Below are 16,750 nucleotides of genomic sequence, written 5' to 3'. Positions count from 1 at the left end.
AATACCTAATGAACAGGTAAATCAGGGGTGGAGAAAGTGTGGCTCTCCAGAGTTTGAGGAACTGCTTACTGAATTTTAATTCCATGCAACTCATTGAAAAATGGTGCTGTATGAGTTTTTGCAGGAGCCAGACTTCTGAGTCTCCAGCAGGATTGTTAGTTCCCAAAGCCACAGCCGTTCTGAATTTTTGTGCCCATCTGGGAGTTTCTCATTTGCAAAGGAGATATTTACTATTTGGTTATGATTTAAAAAACAAAAAGTAACTTGACGTTTCAAATCATGGGTATTTTTGGCTTACAGAGGTTCAACACAAGAGTAGAGTAACAGGAGAATACAGTCGTACCTTGGTTGACAAACGCCTTGCGAGTCGAACGTTTTGGCTCCCAAACACCGCAAACCCGGAAGTGAGTGTTCCGGTTTGCGAACATTCTTTGGAACCTGAACGTCCCACGTGGGTTCTGATCGGCTGCAGGAAGCTCCTGCAACCAATTGGAAGCCACACCTTGGTTTTGAACATTTTCAGAAGTCGAATGGACTTCTGGAACGGATTCCGTTTGTGAACCGTGGTACAACTGAACATCTATTAACAGAATACGTTCTGAGCGAGAGTCACTGGCGATATTTATTAAACTGCATGAATAAAGATTTTAAAAGATGTCAAAGTTGTGCAATCCTTTTCAAGGTCCAGCAGAAAAGTTGCCAAATACAATACAATCCTAATTAAATAATAACATTTGGGCTGACTTCCCACTGGTGAGCCAAATTGAGAAAATTATTCACATTTATGTTGTAAACTGCCCTGTGATGTTCGGATGAAGGGGCTAGGACGCTTTCGCAAGTGATACCAAGAAACAGCGTTTCCCAATCTTGGGTCTTCAGCTGTTTTTTGGACTACAACTCCCATCATCCCTAGCTAGCAAGACCAGTGGTCAGGGATGATGGGAACGGTAGTCCAAAAACAGCTGGAGAACGCTGCCAAGAAGGGTGTTTGACTTCCATGATCTGTGGATGAAGTGAAAGGAGTTGACAATTACCAGACGTCCTCAACTTGAAAACAATTTTAGCTGCGGCTTAAAGGGAAGGAAGATGGAGCCTTTGGGCTGCTCTTGGATTCCTGAACCATGTGCAGACGCAGAAAGGCAGCATATTTGTTGCACGCACTCGTTTCACACAACGTGCCGCCTCATTGACCTGACCTGAAGCATCTTCCCTGCTCAGGTGTGCAACAGATAAAAGAGTCTTCTTCCTCCTGAGAAGATGGTTTAATGAGACGGATTCAGCCTATTCCAAGGCAGCTGGACCCAGTCAGCCTACACCTGATTTCTCGAATTTTCTTTCCCCCTCATTAACAAATTAAATCAGCACCAAACCAGCCCCAGAAATAAACACACTGGAAGGTGTTTCTTTACACTTCTAGATGTGCCTGAGCAAGTTACCTTCTGTGAACCAACATTCTCCCTTTTCTGTGAAAGCTGCTGTTCCATGCAGAGGCATAGCAAGCCCAGGTGGTACCCGGTGCGGAATTTTTTTTTCCACCCCCCCTCCCACGACAGCTGGAGTAGGCTTGGGAGTTGTGGGCGGGCGCCGAATGTCACCCCCTCAGCAATGACACTTGGGGTGGTCTGCCCCCCTTCCTACGCCTCTGCGCCCCCACAACTCCCAAGTACCCTGAGTCGTTGGGGGAAGGGGGGGGAGCTATGCCGCTTTGCTGGGGCGCTGGCAAAGCTGGGCAGCTCGTCCTCTCAGGAGCCACGGCTCCCATCCGTCCCCCTTCCATAGATGTCAACCTTCCCTTTTTTTTACAGGAAATTCCCTTATTCCAGCACCGTTTCCTGCTGCTATCCCGGATTGTTAGATATCCCGTAGACTGTCCCTGGGACAGATGAGGCTGCTGATCCCTTTTTTCCGAGGCTTTTCTTGTTGTTTAGTCGTTTAGTCGTGTCCGACTCTTCGTGACCCCCTGGACCAGAGCACGCCAGGCACTTCTGTCTTCCACTGCCTCCCGCAGTTTGGTCAAACTCTTGCTGGTAGCTTCGAGAACACTGTCCAACCATCTTGTCCTCTGTCGTCCCCTTCTCCTTGTGCCCTCCATCTTTCCCAACATCAGGGTCTTTTCCAGGGAGTCTTCTCTTCTCATGAGGTGGCCAAAGTATTGGAGCCTCAGCTTCAGGATCTGTCCTTCCAGTGAGCACTCAGGGCTGATTTCCTTCAGAATGGAGAGATTTGATCTTCTTGTAGTCCATGGGACTCTCAAGAGTCTCCTCCAGCACCAGAATTCAAAAGCATCAATTCTTCGGCGATCAGCCTTCTTTCTGGTCCAGCTCTCACTTCCATACATCACTACTGGGAAAACCATAGCTTTTACTATACGGGCCTTTGTTGGCAAGGTGATGTCTCTGCTTTTTAAGATGCTGTCTAGGTTTGTCGTTGCCACTTACTGTTTGTAGCTCAGCCACTCTGCACTACAGTAACACAGTCACTAGCAGTTTGGACTGCATTCAGGATCTTAGAACCACAGGATTTTAGAGCTGGAAGGGACCACGGCGGTCATCTAGTCCAACCCCTGCAGCAATCTTTTTACCCAAAAGCGGGGCTCAAACCCACAACCCTGAGATTAAGAGTCTCCTGCTCTACCAACTGAGCTGTTGGGGAGTTTGCAGGGGTCAGCAAACTTTTTCAGCAGGGGGCCGGTCCACTGTCCCTCAGACCTTGTGAGGGGCCGTACTATATTTTTTTTTGGGGGGGGAAATGAATGAATTCCTATGCCCCACAAATAACCCAGAGATGCAAATAACCCAGAGGGACCTACATTGGTTCCCAGTATGTTTCCGAGCACAATTCAAAGTGTTGGTGCTGACCTTTAAAGCCCTAAACGACCTCGGTCCAGTATATCTGAAGGAGCGTCTCCCCCCCATCGTTTTACCCGGACACTGAGGTCCAGCTCCGAGGGCCTTCTGGAGGTTCCCTCGCTGCGAGAAGCCAAGTTACAGGGAACCAGGCAGAGGGCCTTCTCAGTAGTGGCATCCACCCTGTAGAACACCTCTCCCACCAGATGTCAAAGAGAAAAACAAATACCAGACCTTTGGAAGACATCTGAAGGCAGCCGTGTTTAGGGAAGCTTTTAATGTTTGATGCATTACTGTATTTTAATATTTTGTTGGAAGCCGCCCAGAGTGGCTGGGGAAGACCAGCCAAATGGGTGGAGTATAAATTATTATTATTATTATTATTAATAAAAGGACACATTCTACTCATGTAAAAACACGCTGATTCCCAGACCATCCGTGGGCCGGATTTAGAAGGCAATTGGGCCGGATCCGGCCCCCAGGCCTTAGTTTACCTACCCATGGTTCAGATGACACAGGAGTCTACTTATTATGAGTAGTTTATCTTGGGACTGAGAGGGACGGACAGAGAACGGAATTCCACCTAGAGCCCTATGCTCAGAGCAACCCCAGGTGCCTGCAGAGGACCTGAGAGGACCAGGCACCCGCAGATTAAAGCAGATGTCACTCTCAAGACTACCCTGCAGGGAAAGCCAAATGCCTTGCCTATGTTTTGGGAATTAACCCCTGTTCCTCTCAAGCGCACCCCAGGGGTGGGGGAGAATGTCAAACACTCCCCAGATGATCTGCCTCCTTTTAGAAATCAGTCAAGCCATTGTCGCTATTGTGAAAGAGCAGCTCATTCAGAGGCAGGGATGAAGGCCCTGTCATTAAAGCCCCTCCCCGAAGGCCATTCACACCCCCAGAGACCATCCGCTGAGCTGGGAATACCCTAGAGGGTGGCAGCACGTGTGGCAGCAGCTGTGATCCAGGATTAAGGAGCCGCAGCGGAAAAAATGAACTAGAGAGCGCGGGGAGGCAGGGAAGGAAGAAGACGACCGTCTGGACACACCATTGTGATCGGATGTGCTTTCTGTTGAGTCCACGGGGCAATCACAAATACCGCAAGGCTACACGCTTAGTCTGACTTAAGAGATACACACACAGAGAGAGATAAGAGTAAGCAGAAAGCCAGCAAACAGAATTTGCTGATTCCGCTTAAATTCTTCTAGAGGAAAGGAACAAAGGAACTTACCTGTGCTGCTCGGGTGACTGGCTGAGAGATCGCCATTTGAATCCGGAGCCCTAAGGAAGAGATGGCAAGAGGTAAACAAAGACCACAATTAGTCAAGGCATGCCTCAAAGTATGTTCTCTCTCTCTCTCTCTCTATATATATATCACACACACACACACACACACACACACACACACACACGAAAGCTACAACACCCAAGATTGGATAAGGTAGAGGGCTGCACCGGGAGAACTATTTCACGGTTTCGAAGCTATGGAAAAGCCACAGAGGAACAGGTGCTGAATGACATCTGTTTGCACATGATCACGATTTTATTATTTTTACTCTGCCCGTCTGACTGGGTTGCCCCAGCCACTCTGGGCAGCTTCCAGCATATAAACAAGAAACATAATAAAATATCAAACACTAAAAACTCCCCTAGTTGCCAGATCTAGTCGCCACCCCTTTCTATGGCTTTGAAGCACACTACATAACCTTGTACAGTGGTACCTCGGGTTAAGTACTTAATTCGTTCCGGAGGTCCGTTCTTAACCCGAAACTGTTCTTAACCTGAAGCACCACTTTAGCTAATGGGGCCTCCTGCTGCTGCTGCGCCGCTGGAGCACGATTTCTGTTCTCTTCCTGAAGCAAAGTTCTTAACCTGAAGCACTATTTCTGGGTTAGCGGAGTCTGTAACCTGAAGTGTATGTAACCTGAAGCGTATGTAACCCGAGGTACCACTGTAAAAAGGAATCTGCCCACTCCAGGTGGACTACAACTCCCATCAGCCCCGATCATTAGCCACGCTGGCTGGGGCGGATGGGAGTTGGTGTCCATCAAAAGATGAGCCTATTGCTAGAGCTTTAGCATAAACCAGATTATTTCAGGGGGCTTTTCTTGGAACAGCCCTGGTTCAAATGTTTCAGATACTTGGCCCGGGACTGCAACTGCAAAGAGAGGGTCTTAACACCCACCACCAATTCCGATGTTCAAGCATGCAAGCTCCAAGTCACGTCCTGAACATTGCAGGCTTTTAAAGCCAAATGGCTCGATGCCATGGGGGGGAAACGAGAAGTCCTTGAGAGAGAAAGCCTGTTTTATGCAAAAAGCCCCATTATTTGGAAAAATAAAATCAATTGTCCGGCTCATCCCAAACAGACCCTCTCATTGTTGGTTGTTTGAGCAGAGCGGCCCACCCAGTGCATGCTGGGAGCCGGGGAGAGGGCCAAAGAAGCACATCTTTTTGCATAAATAGATCCCACTACCCACTCAGAGGTGGGCGGCAGATCCACATTCCGGTTCCCATTGAGCATTCGGAACGTAAGACATCTTGGCAAAGCCGCCCGGCAGCAGTTGGACGGAGCGACAATGCGCCATCTCTTGTGAAGTTTTCCAAGTTGCGCGAGCATGCAAACATATGCGTCTTTTGGGCGTTTTCCCCCCGGCTGAACTCCACATCGTTGCTGGGAGCAGCCAAGAGGCAGAGGCAGCAGGTTTCTATTAAAGAGCCACACATGCAATGGGGATCGTGCTTGAAAGTAAACATCTGCTCTCGCATGGGATGCAAACATTTCCACACGCCAGCCAGAGCCTGCGTGTAAGCACAAAATGTGTCTCTCTCTAAGCCGCTGTTTTACACCAGCCTAAAATGACCTCCTGCCAACCTAGCAGTTCGAAAGCACATCAAAGTGCAAGTGGATAAATAGGTACCGCTCTGGCGGGAAGGTAAACGGCATTTCCATGCACTGCTCTGGTTCGCCAGAAGCGGCTTAGTCATGCTGGCCACATGACCTGGAAGCTGTACGCCGGCTCCCTCGGCCAATAAAGTGAGATGAGCGCCGCAACCCCAGAGTCGTTCACGACTGGACCTAATGGTCAGGGGTCCCTTTACCTTTAAAATGACCTCAAGGCTTAGATCACGGCCTGTTGGCTCAAAGATCCTCGCAATAGTTTTGCAAGCCTATCCAATGTGAGCTCGTTGGAGCTGTTTCAGGTTTTGGGAAGAGCGTGCCGCTGTTTCGCAGCAGAGATGAGGATTTAGCTCTCTGTTCCGGAAAAGGTCTAGGCCCACTTACTGGGCCAGAAAAAGCTGCTTCGAGTTTGGATACAATACAAGTGACTCGCCCATTAATGAAGTGGGATAACTGAAGGACTCAAATCAAAGGAGGCAGAGGGCCAGAACTGGACACTTATAGCCTAAGTCAGGGGTCTGTAAACTTTTTCAGCAGGGGGCCGGTCCACTGTCCCTCAGACGTTGTGGGGGGCCGGGCTATATTTTGAAAGAAAGAAAGAAAGAAAGAAAGAAAGAAAGAAAGAAAGAAAGAAAAAGATCGAATTCCTCTGCCCCACAAATAACCCAGAGATGCATTTTGAATAAAAGGACACATTCTACTCATGTAAAAACACGCTGATTCCCGGACTGTCCGCGGGCTGGATTTAGAAGGCAATTGGGCCTTCCCATGGCCTAACCACCAAGTTACGTACACTTAAACCCATTTATTCTGATGGGCATCAACACGCCTAACTGCGGTGCAGGATTGAGGCCTGTAGTTGCAGAAGATGAATCCCAGGGTATTCTTGAATCCACTTGCAGAAGCAGATTGCCAGGGAAGGAGAAATCCCAGTTGCCTGGTGCCCTAAGGAACCTACACACCCAAAGCTCACACTCCTGGGATCATTTCAGAGAAGGGGTGGGGATCTTAAAGCTGAGGGGTGGCCCACTGGAATTCTCTATCTGGCCCTCGGGATTTTTTCTCCCTGGCCCTGCTCTTGAGTGCTCCTTGCCTGCCTGGATGAAGAGGTGTTGCACGCACATAAGGTGTGTCATGTTAAGGGGTGGAACTAGTTTTTTGCATATTTCTCCAGTGAGGGGGTCTTAAAAATATGTCTTTGGGTGCAAGGAATTCAAATATTATTTTTGTGACTGCACAACATTTAGCTTGGTCAGTCTATGCTTACAACATACCCTCCAAACTTTATCCAATGAAAATAGGGACACCCTAGGGACGCGGGTGGCGCTGTGGGTAAAACCTCAGCGCCTAGGGCTTGCCGATCGCATGGTCGGCGGTTCGAATCCCCGCGGTGGGGTGAGCTCCCGTCTTTCGGTCCCAGCTCCTGCCCACCTAGCAGTTCGAAGGCACCCCCAAGTGCAAGTAGATAAATAGGTACCGCTTTATAGCGGGAAGGTAAACGGCGTTTCCATGTGCTGCGCTGGTGCTGGCTCGCCAGAGCAGCTCCGTCACGCTGGCCACGTGACCCAGAAGTGTCTCCAGACAGCGCTGGCCCCCGGCCTCTTAAGTGAGATGGGCGCACAACCCTAGAGTCGGACACGACTGGCCCGTATGGGCAGGGGTACCTTTACCTTTACCTTTTAGTCAACAACAGCAGCAGCAACAATAAAATAATAATAATAATAATACCACCTCACCCATCTAACAGGGTTGCCCCAGCCACTATGGGCGGCTTCCAACATATATAAAAAATGTAATAAAAAATTAAAAGTTAAAAAACTTCCCTATACAGGGTTCCCTTCAGATGTCTTCTAATGGTTGTAGTTACTTAACTCCTTGCCTCAGGGGTCACATAACTCCATTATCCTCCAACATTTCTGATGAAAATAGGGACTAAGGAAAAGCGGAACATTTTGGGATCAAGTCAGAAACCGGGACGGCTTCTTTAAATCTGGGATCATCCCTGGAAAATAGGGGCACTTGGAGGGTCTGTTATAACTGCAATCATTTTTAAAGATTTCTGTGCAATTTTATGCGCGTTTCACTTACCAAGCAAAACCAAACGGTATTAATTTAACCAAAGTCTCTTTCAAATTCCCTGGTCACGTTACAACTTTTAAGCGCCCCTCATTTCTGGAAGGTTGAAAAATTCAACACGCCCTATTGTGCAAGCACCTCTGGGCTTTGTACGGCTGCAGCGTTCTGTACAAAGGCTAAGAGTCATATTCATCGCTCCATCCACTTTGGCCGCAGGCCTCACCCATCATTGGCATGCAACACCCCCCATCTCAGAATTAATGTGGCCCCTCTGGGTGAAAAAGAGCCACTCCCTCTGTTTTTAGAGCTCTGCTCCAGACTGATCCAGAAAAGTCAACTGGATCCAGTTTCAGTCTTCTGAATGCTTCCTCTCTTTGCACAGCCGGTCGAGTTAACTGCTCGCACGCTTTGCAGGGGGAGTCCAGCTTACTCGAGTCCCACTGAAAACCGCGTGGTTTGGTTTCTGGGTGTGGGCCGCCGCCACGTACCGCTAGCTGAGCAGAGAACAAGCCAATTTTGCTGCTCGGCAACTGGAGCCAACTGACCAGATACCATACTTTTCGCTCTATAAGATGCACTTTCCCCCTCCTAAAAAGTAAGGGGAAATGTGTGTGCGTCTTATGGAGCGAATGAGGGAGGCTCTGCTCAGTGCTCCCTTTAAAGAGCCGCATGGAGCATGTGCCTTCAGCCCGGGAGAGGCTGCGCCTGGCTATCCCATAAGCTGCGCTGTGATCCTGCTGGCTGTCCTGGCTTCTGGAATTCAGAATATTTTTTTTCTTGTTTTCCTCTTCCAAAAACTAGGTGCGTCTTATAGAGCGAAAAATACGGTAGTTGTGGCAAAGGGGAGAAAGGAAAAACCTGGGAGATGCTCTGGGGAGAAAGAACTGCCTGGTTCTCTGTAACCTCACTTTTCGCAATGAGGGAACCGCCAGAAGGCCCTCAGATCTGGACCTCAGTGTCTGGGCAGAACGATGGGGGTGGGGACGCTCCTTCAGGTATACTGGGCCCAGGCCGTTTAGGGCTTTAAAAAGAATAAGCAAACAGAAGGAGGAGGAGGAGGAGGAGGAGGAGGCGGCAGCAGCAGCACTGACAGAAGCTGCTCCAAATGGCAACCAGCTGAGGGAAAGAGGATGCGGAAAAAGCCCAATTATTCCCTTTCAAGCCTGCCTCCAACGCGGCAAGCCATCCCTCCACTCTGGTCCCCGGGAGCCCAAAGATGCAAAAAAAGAAATAAGCCGTCTTGGACCTGCAGAGACTGCTGTCTCCACCAGTAATTAAACACAGACCCCGGTGCAAACATGTGCTTCCAATATCCAGCTGGAGGCAGAGGCGGCAAAAAGAGGAGATACATCTTTTGGGTTGAGGAGGGTGCAAGCTGGCAGAGTCAGAGCTGGGTGCAAGGAGGAATCACCCTTTAGATATGGGGCGGGGTGTGGGGAGGTTGAAGGCTCCCTCCCCCTGCCACCGGGCTCCCTCAGATTGGTGGCACAACGCGAGGCACAACAGTCAAAACGCATGCAAATAATTCCACGCAGCCGTTTTGAAAGTGAAATGAGCTTCTCCTGCACAATATCTTTGTGCTCTGACTCCTCCCCATCAATGGGGCGGACGGCTCCATAAACAAACAGGCCTTTTCATCTCCTGGCTGGGCGGTTTCCTGCCGTGAGGCGCAGGGTGTTTTTAATTCTTATTTTTGCCTTTTCCAGGGTCACAGTTTTACAGAGATCAGAGGCGGCAGACAGATCAGAGGCTGCGCAAGAGCAGGGCAAACAAGGAGAAAAGAGATCGGGCAGTCTGAAGGGGGGACCCAGATGGCACCCCACCCCTGCTGGGACACCCCGGGGGAGGCACCTGAATCAGGGGACTTCACTCTGGGAAAGGGCTATAGGTCAGCAGTAGCAGAATTCGGGCTCTCAATTTTCAGCCCCAATTTGGCGCACATGCTCCCCAGCAGGGCTGGGCGATATATTGATACAGTAGTACAGTGGTAGCTGGGGTTACATACGCTTCAGGTTACAGACTCTGCTAACCCAGAAATAGTACCTCGGCTTAAGAACTTTGCTTCAGGATGAGAACAGAAATTGTGCGGCAGCGGGAGGCCCCATTAGCTAAAGTGGTGCTTCAGGTTAAGAACAGTTTCAGGTTAAGAACGGACCTCCGGAACAAATTAAGTACGTAACCAGAGGTACCACTGTGCCTTGGTTCTCAAACTTAATCCGTCCCAGAAGTCAGTTCCAAAACCAAGGCATTCCAAAACCAAGGAGCGCTTTCCCACAGAAAGTACTGCAAAAAGGATTAATCCGTTCCAGACTTTTAAAAACAACCCCTAAAACAGGAATTTAACATGATTTTTACTATCTAATGAGACCACTGGTCCATAAAATGAAAACGGTAAACAGTGTACTTCAGTCACACAATCAATCAACCAGTAGCTGAACTGGGTTCCACAAAGTCACAAGAACAAAACAAGAAAGAGCCACGAAAACAAAAGCACAAAATAAATAGCAAAAACAGAGAGAACTCAACGTAACACTCAAAACTGAAGTGTGGCACTCAAATTGGAAGCGTAACACTCAAAACAAAGCACGTTCGGCTTTCGATAAAAGTCCGCAAACCAGAACACTTACTTCCGGGTTTGCAGTGTCTGGGTTCCAAGTTGTTTGAGTACCAAGGCGTTTGAGGAACAAGGTATCACTGTATATTGGAGAATCACAGACTTGTCGAGTTGGAAGGGGCCACGGGGGTCAACTAATCGAACCCCGGCAATGCAGGAATCTTTGGCCCAGGCTGGATCTAGACACATCCAAGAAGCGTTCCAGTTAAACGCATTGCAAACTTCGAGAAATCAGGTTGGCAAGAACGGATCTCCACAGCGCCATCTGTTGTCACATTGTTAGAATGCATAAACAATGCATAAAGGTAAAGGGACCCCTGACCATTAGGTCCAGTTGTGGCCGACTCTGGGGTTGCGGAGCTCATCTCGCTTTATTGGCGGAGGGAGCCGGCGTACAGCTTCCAGGTCATGTGGCCAGCATGACTAAGCCGCTTCTGGCAAACCAGAGCAGCGCACAGAAACACCGTTTACCTTCCCGCCGGAGCGGTACCTATTTATCTACTTGCACTTTGACGTGCTTTCAAACTGCTAGGTTGGCAGGAGCAGGGACCGAGCAATGGGAGCTCACCCCGTTGCGGGGATTCGAACCGCCGACCTTCTGATCGGCAAGTCCTAGGCTCTGTGGTTTAACCCATGGCGCCACAAACAATGCATATAAAGTGCTTTATTCTTTGCCAATGTAGCCGAGTCCCCAGTGTGAGATTCAAACTCACAACCCCGAGGTTAAGAGTCTCATGCTCTACTGACTGAGCTATCGCTCAAAGCAGTTTGAAATCGTGATACCGGTTCCATAGTTTCTGTCCCGAAGACATATCGTGAATCATGATGTACATGCGCGTGCTATGTAACGACAACGGACACCCCTGTTTCCATCAGAGAAACATTGGAGGGTATGGCAAATTGTGTGTGAGGGAGAATGCCTGGGCTCACAACCTATGTGGAAGCGTTCTTGCCTCTCAGTCCCCAAATGTGTTACAGGCAAACAGCAGTGGTTGGGTGATGAGTAAACTGAGATTTGCGCTGAACATTTACCAAAGCCACACCATCCAAGGCTCAGCACTGAGAAAGAAGATGGGGGGAGTTTTGCCCTGTCACCGGTTGCACCCTGGTTTCTGCCATGAATTTTAAAAATTGGCATTTTCCAGCCTACCCAAAGGATCCGTGTTCAAGCGGCAATGTAGACAATTCCTGACGCACAGCAACTTGTTGAACAGGGCAGTTTTAAGCTGGAACTCCTATGAAACAGCTTCCCTTGCATCCGACTGTGACACTTTACATCCATTGCAAATTCAGTGTGAGAGAGAACAGGGAGCAAAAGCTGGGGAGAGGCACTGAAGGGTACACTGGTACCTCGGTTTTCAAACAGCTTAGTTCACGAACAACTTGGAACCTGAACACTGAAAGACTGGAAGTAGGTGTCCCCCTGTTGCGCTGTTAATTTGCGCCTCCCCCATTGTAATTCAAGCCTTCCGTTTCCAATTGCAGTGTTCTGAGGTGATATTTGGAGCTTATATTTGGTGCTTTTGTTTTTGCTATTTATTTTGCGTTTTTTGTTTTGAGGCTTTTTCAGTTAATTTGTTTTTGTGACTGTGTGGATCCCAGTTCAGCTACTGATTGATTGATTGATTGATTGATTGACTGTGTGGCTGCAGAAATGGATAAAAGTCCCCCATCCAAACAACGACTATCATCAGTGCAGGTAAGAAAATTTTTTGATTCTAATTTTTATCATCTACAATACTGTTTTATTTATTTTATAGTACAGTAACATGGATTATTGCTTTCCTTTTATGGATCAATGGTCTCGTTAGACAGAAAAATTCATGTTAAATTGCTGTTTTAGGGGCTGTTTTTAAAAGTCTGGAACGGATGAATCCGTTTTGCATTACTTTCTATGGGAAAGCACACCTTGGTTTTGGAACGCTTTGGTTTTAGAATGGACTTCCGGAACGGATTAAGTCTGAGAACCAAGGCACCACTGTACTGGCCCTCCAGATGTTTTGGGACTACAATTCCCATCATCCCTGACCACTGGTCCTTTTAGCTAGGGATGATGGGAGTTGTAGTCCTAAAAAACATATGGAGGGTTAAATTTGGCCATGCCTAGCCTAACCTGACCAACCTCACAGGGATGTTGTGATGATGAATTAAGTGAAGATGTTGAAGAAATAATTATTTCTGTTCCCCTCCGTTCCTTGACAGAAAGAAGGATAGTGGAATGGAATGATTGATTGAATCAGGGGCAGTCAACCTTTTTATACCTACCGCCCACTAATGCATCTTTCTTGATGGTAAAATTTCCTTACCACCCACCAGTCTTGTGCCATAGAACCCCCTACCACCCACCTAGAATTCTGAAACGCCCACTAGTGGGAAATAGGGACCAGGTTGACAACCCCTGGATTGATTGATTGATTGATTGAATGAATGAACGACATCTGAAGGCAGCCCTGTTTAGGGAAGGTTTTGATGTTTAATACTGTATTGTGTTTTTAATATTCGGTTGGGAGCCGCCCAGAGTGGCTGTGGAAACCCAGCCAGATGGGTGGGGTATAAATACTGCCATTTGTTGTTGTTGTTTAGTCGTGTCCGACTCTTGGTGACCCCCTGGACCAGAGCACGCCAGGCACTCCTCTCTTCCACTGCCTCTTGCAGTTTGGTCAAACTCATGCTGGTAGCTTCGAGAACACTGTCCAACCATCTCGTCCTCTGTCGTCCCCTTCTCCTTGTGCCCTCCATCTTTCCCAACACCAGGGTCTTTTCCAGGGAGTCTTCTCTTCTCATGAGGTGGCCAAAGTACTGGAGCCTCAGCTTCAGGATCTGTCCTTCCAGTGAGCACTCAGGGCTGATTTCCTTCAGAATGGATAGGTTTGATCTTCTTGCAGTCCATGGGACTCCCAAGAGTCTCCTCCAGCACCAGAATTCAAAAGCACCAATTCTTTGGCGATCAGCCTTCTTTATGGTCCAGCTCTCACTTCCATACATCACTACTGTGAAAACCATAGCTTTAACTATACGGACCTTTGTTGGCAAGGTGATGTCTCTGCTTTTTAAGATGCTGTCTAGGTTTGTCATTGCTTTTCTCCCAAGGAGCAGGAGTCTTTTAATTTTGTGACTGCTGTCACCATCTGCAGTGATCATGGAGCCCAAGAAAGTAAAATCTCTCACTGCCTCCATTTCTTCCCCTTCTATTTGCCAGGAGGTGATGGGCCCAGTGGCCATTATCTTCGTATTTTTGATGTTGAGCTTCAGACCATATTTTGCGCTCTCCTCTTTTACCCTCTTTAAAAGGTTCATTAAAATACAGTCATACCTCGGGTTAAAGTCGCTTCGGGTTAAATCTTTTCAGGTTGCGTCCCGCGGTGACCCGGAAGTAACAGAATGGGTTACTTTTGGGTTTCGCCGCTCGCGCATGCGCATATGCTCAGAATGACGTCATGCGCATGCGCAGCGAATCGTGACGCACGCACATGCGGGTTGCATTCTGCTCATGATGCGAATGGGGCTCCAGAACGAATCCGTTCGCATCCAGAGGTACCACTGTAATATATTATTATTATTATTATTATTATTGTTATTGTTATTATTATTATTGAGATATCGGCAGGAATGGCTGCTATGAAGTTTCCTCCTCCTAATCAGGAGGTGTGTTGAGAACTGTAAAAATGCACACTTCGCACTCCTTTTGAGGAGAGATAATAAGAATTCAGCACCCTTGAATCTGGCTGTTTGGGGTGCAATAGTGAAGCCCATCTCTCCCATTTTAACTCTGAAGGAAACAGAGTTCAGCTATTGGACATCTGAAGGACGCAGATGGAATGCCGCAAAATACGAATAATTCTTTGCCTCTGGATTCACCCCAGAGGTAGAATCAGCAACAAACCAGGTGGGCTTTAATAGAGCATCCATACAACTTGATACAGTGGTGCCCCGCAAGACGAAAAACTCGCTAGACGAAAGAGTTTTCCGTTTTTTGAGTCGTTCCGCAAGACGAATTTCCCTATGGGCTTGCTTCGCAAGACGAAACGTCTTGCGAGTTCTTGCGAGTTTGTTTCCTTTTTCTTAAAGCCGCTAAGCCGTTAATAGCCGCTAAGCTGCTAAGCCGTTAATAGCTGCTAAGCCGCTAATAGCCGCTAAGCCGCTAATAGCCATGCTTCGCAAGACGAAAAAACCGCAAGACGAAGAGACTCGCGGAACGGATTAATTTTGTCTTGCGAGGCACCACTGTACAGAAATTGCGCAAAATAGAAAAAAGAAAAAAGAAGGAAAGTACACAAATTTCTGCTTTGGGGATTCGTTACTGTTGGTTATTTTTAAAGCTTTTCTCAGGAGCAATTGAAAAAACTTCCACAGTTCTGCTCCCAACCTCAGAAAAGTTTCTGAAGCTTGTTTTGAAACAACATCGCAAATTAGCCGCCACCACACAAGTCCCTGACACAATTGTTCTGCTTCTTTACACTTATGTCATTCCTGTTCTGAAAAACAGTGATGTCAAGGTGTTGGGGGGGGCGCTTTTTTTTTTGCACTGACGTCATTCCCCCCACAGCAGTTGGGCCCCCGCTCCGTCTCCCGCCCCCCTATTAAAAGCAACAAATTGTATAACTCGTTTAAGGGAACTTATTTCTAGACAGTTTCTCCGGCGCTCAAGCCCATTTGTACAATAGCTCGCAGCATTCAAAGTTCCTTTCAGCAGCTGTTATCTCTGCGTGCAGTAACAGGCTGCCATAGCCACAGGATACTATTATGGGATGTGCAGAGCTGCACAGGAAATGAGTCCTTATTTCCCCCAACTGTTGCCGCAACCAACACAAACTTCGGCTCAGAGACGTAGCACTTGGAGGCCAAATTGCCTCTGCGGGGCTATATTTACGCTACAGCTCAGAGCAGGGGCAGGCAAGGCTTACCGGGCAGGGGCCGGATGACTCCTGCGGAGATCCTCCGAGGGCCGGACCGGCACAGTGCGTCACCGGAAATCGCGTCTGTGCATGTCCACGGCGCCAGAAATCGCTTCTGCGCACGCCCAGATGCCGAAAATCGTGCCTGCGCAAAAGTGATTTCCAGCGCCGTGGACATGCACAGATGCGATTTCCGGTGGTGCACTGTGCCTGTTCGGCCCTCGGAGGATCTCTCTGCACAGAAGCGATTTCCAACGCCGTGAAGATGCGCAGAAGCAATGTCCGGCGTCTGGGCATGCGCAGAAGCGATTTCCGGTGCCACAGACATGCACAGAAGTGATTTCAGGCGCCATGAAGATGCACAGAAGCAATGTCCAGTGTCTGGGCATGTGCAGAAGCGATTTCCGGTGCCGTGAACATGTGCAGAAGCGATGTCCGGCGCCGTGAACATGGCAGAAGTGATGTCCGGTGTCTGGGCATGCGCAGAAGCAATTTCCGGCGTCTGGGCACGCACAGAAGTGATTTCCGGCACCGCGGACATGCCCGGAAGCAATTTCTGGCATCTGGGCATGCGCAGAAGCGATTTCCAGCATCTGGGCATGCGCAGAATCGATTTCTGGCGCCTGGACATGCACACAAGCGATTTCCGGCACCGTAGACATGCGCAAATGCAATTTCTGGAGTCTCTGCACCGCACTGCGCCGGTTTAGTGCAGCGTGTGGGGACTCACTGAGTGGGCGGCTCAGTTAAATGGCCTCTGTGGACCGCTTGTGGCCCATGGGCCACAGGTTGGGGACCCCTGGCTTAGAGGCTACCCCCGCACCATGCATTGAAAGCACATTTACATGACTTTAACAGTCATGGCTCCCTGCTTGCAAAAAAAACCCTGGTTCATCACAGAGCTACAATTCCCAGTGCCCATAAACTACAGTTCTCAGGATTCTTTGGACAGTTAAAGTGGTCCAATTGTCCACCGCAGAGGGCCTTCTCAGTAGTGGCACCCTACAGCCTCCCATCAGATGTCAAGGAGATAAATAACTACACGGCGGTTTTTAATGTCTGATGCCTTATTATGTTTTTATATGTGCTGGAAACCCAGCCAGATTGGCAGGATATATTATTATTATTATTATTATTATTATTATTACAGTGGATGCTTAGGTTGCGAATGTGATCCATACGGGATGCACGTTCGCAATCTGCAGCACCCACAACCTGCAGCGGCGCATTTGCGCACACTGTGATTCGGTGTTTCCGTGCATGCGCAAAGCAAGATTTAGCACTTCTACGCATGCACAACCGCCGAAACCCGGAAGTAACCCGTTCCAGTACTTCCAGGTTTTGGCGGTCCGCAACCTGAAAAAACGCAACCTGAAGCGTCTGTAACCTGAAGAATGACTGTATTATTATTATT

The 16,750-nt window shown here is 48.5% G+C and overlaps 1 protein-coding gene and 1 long non-coding RNA gene across 2 annotated transcripts in view; one reads left to right on the top strand and one right to left on the bottom strand.

Moving 5' to 3' along the window:
- The window catches only part of LOC308471181, a 157,299-nt gene that overhangs the window by 20,940 nt on the left and 119,609 nt on the right, over window positions 1-16,750 (top strand). The window lies entirely within an intron of this gene.
- TAMALIN (trafficking regulator and scaffold protein tamalin) overlaps window positions 1-16,750 on the bottom strand; it is a 37,775-nt gene that overhangs the window by 11,752 nt on the left and 9,273 nt on the right. The window contains exon 2 of the mRNA XM_080994910.1: window positions 4,081-4,130. Coding sequence (XP_080851036.1) covers window positions 4,081-4,130 — 50 coding nt within the window. The remainder of the gene's footprint in view (window positions 1-4,080; window positions 4,131-16,750) is intronic.

This window comes from Podarcis pityusensis, assembly GCF_964106645.2.
Source record: "Podarcis pityusensis genome assembly, chromosome: 2".
NCBI classification, from domain to species: domain Eukaryota; kingdom Metazoa; phylum Chordata; class Lepidosauria; order Squamata; family Lacertidae; genus Podarcis; species Podarcis pityusensis.
This window is presented reverse-complemented; position numbering and strand designations above follow the sequence as displayed.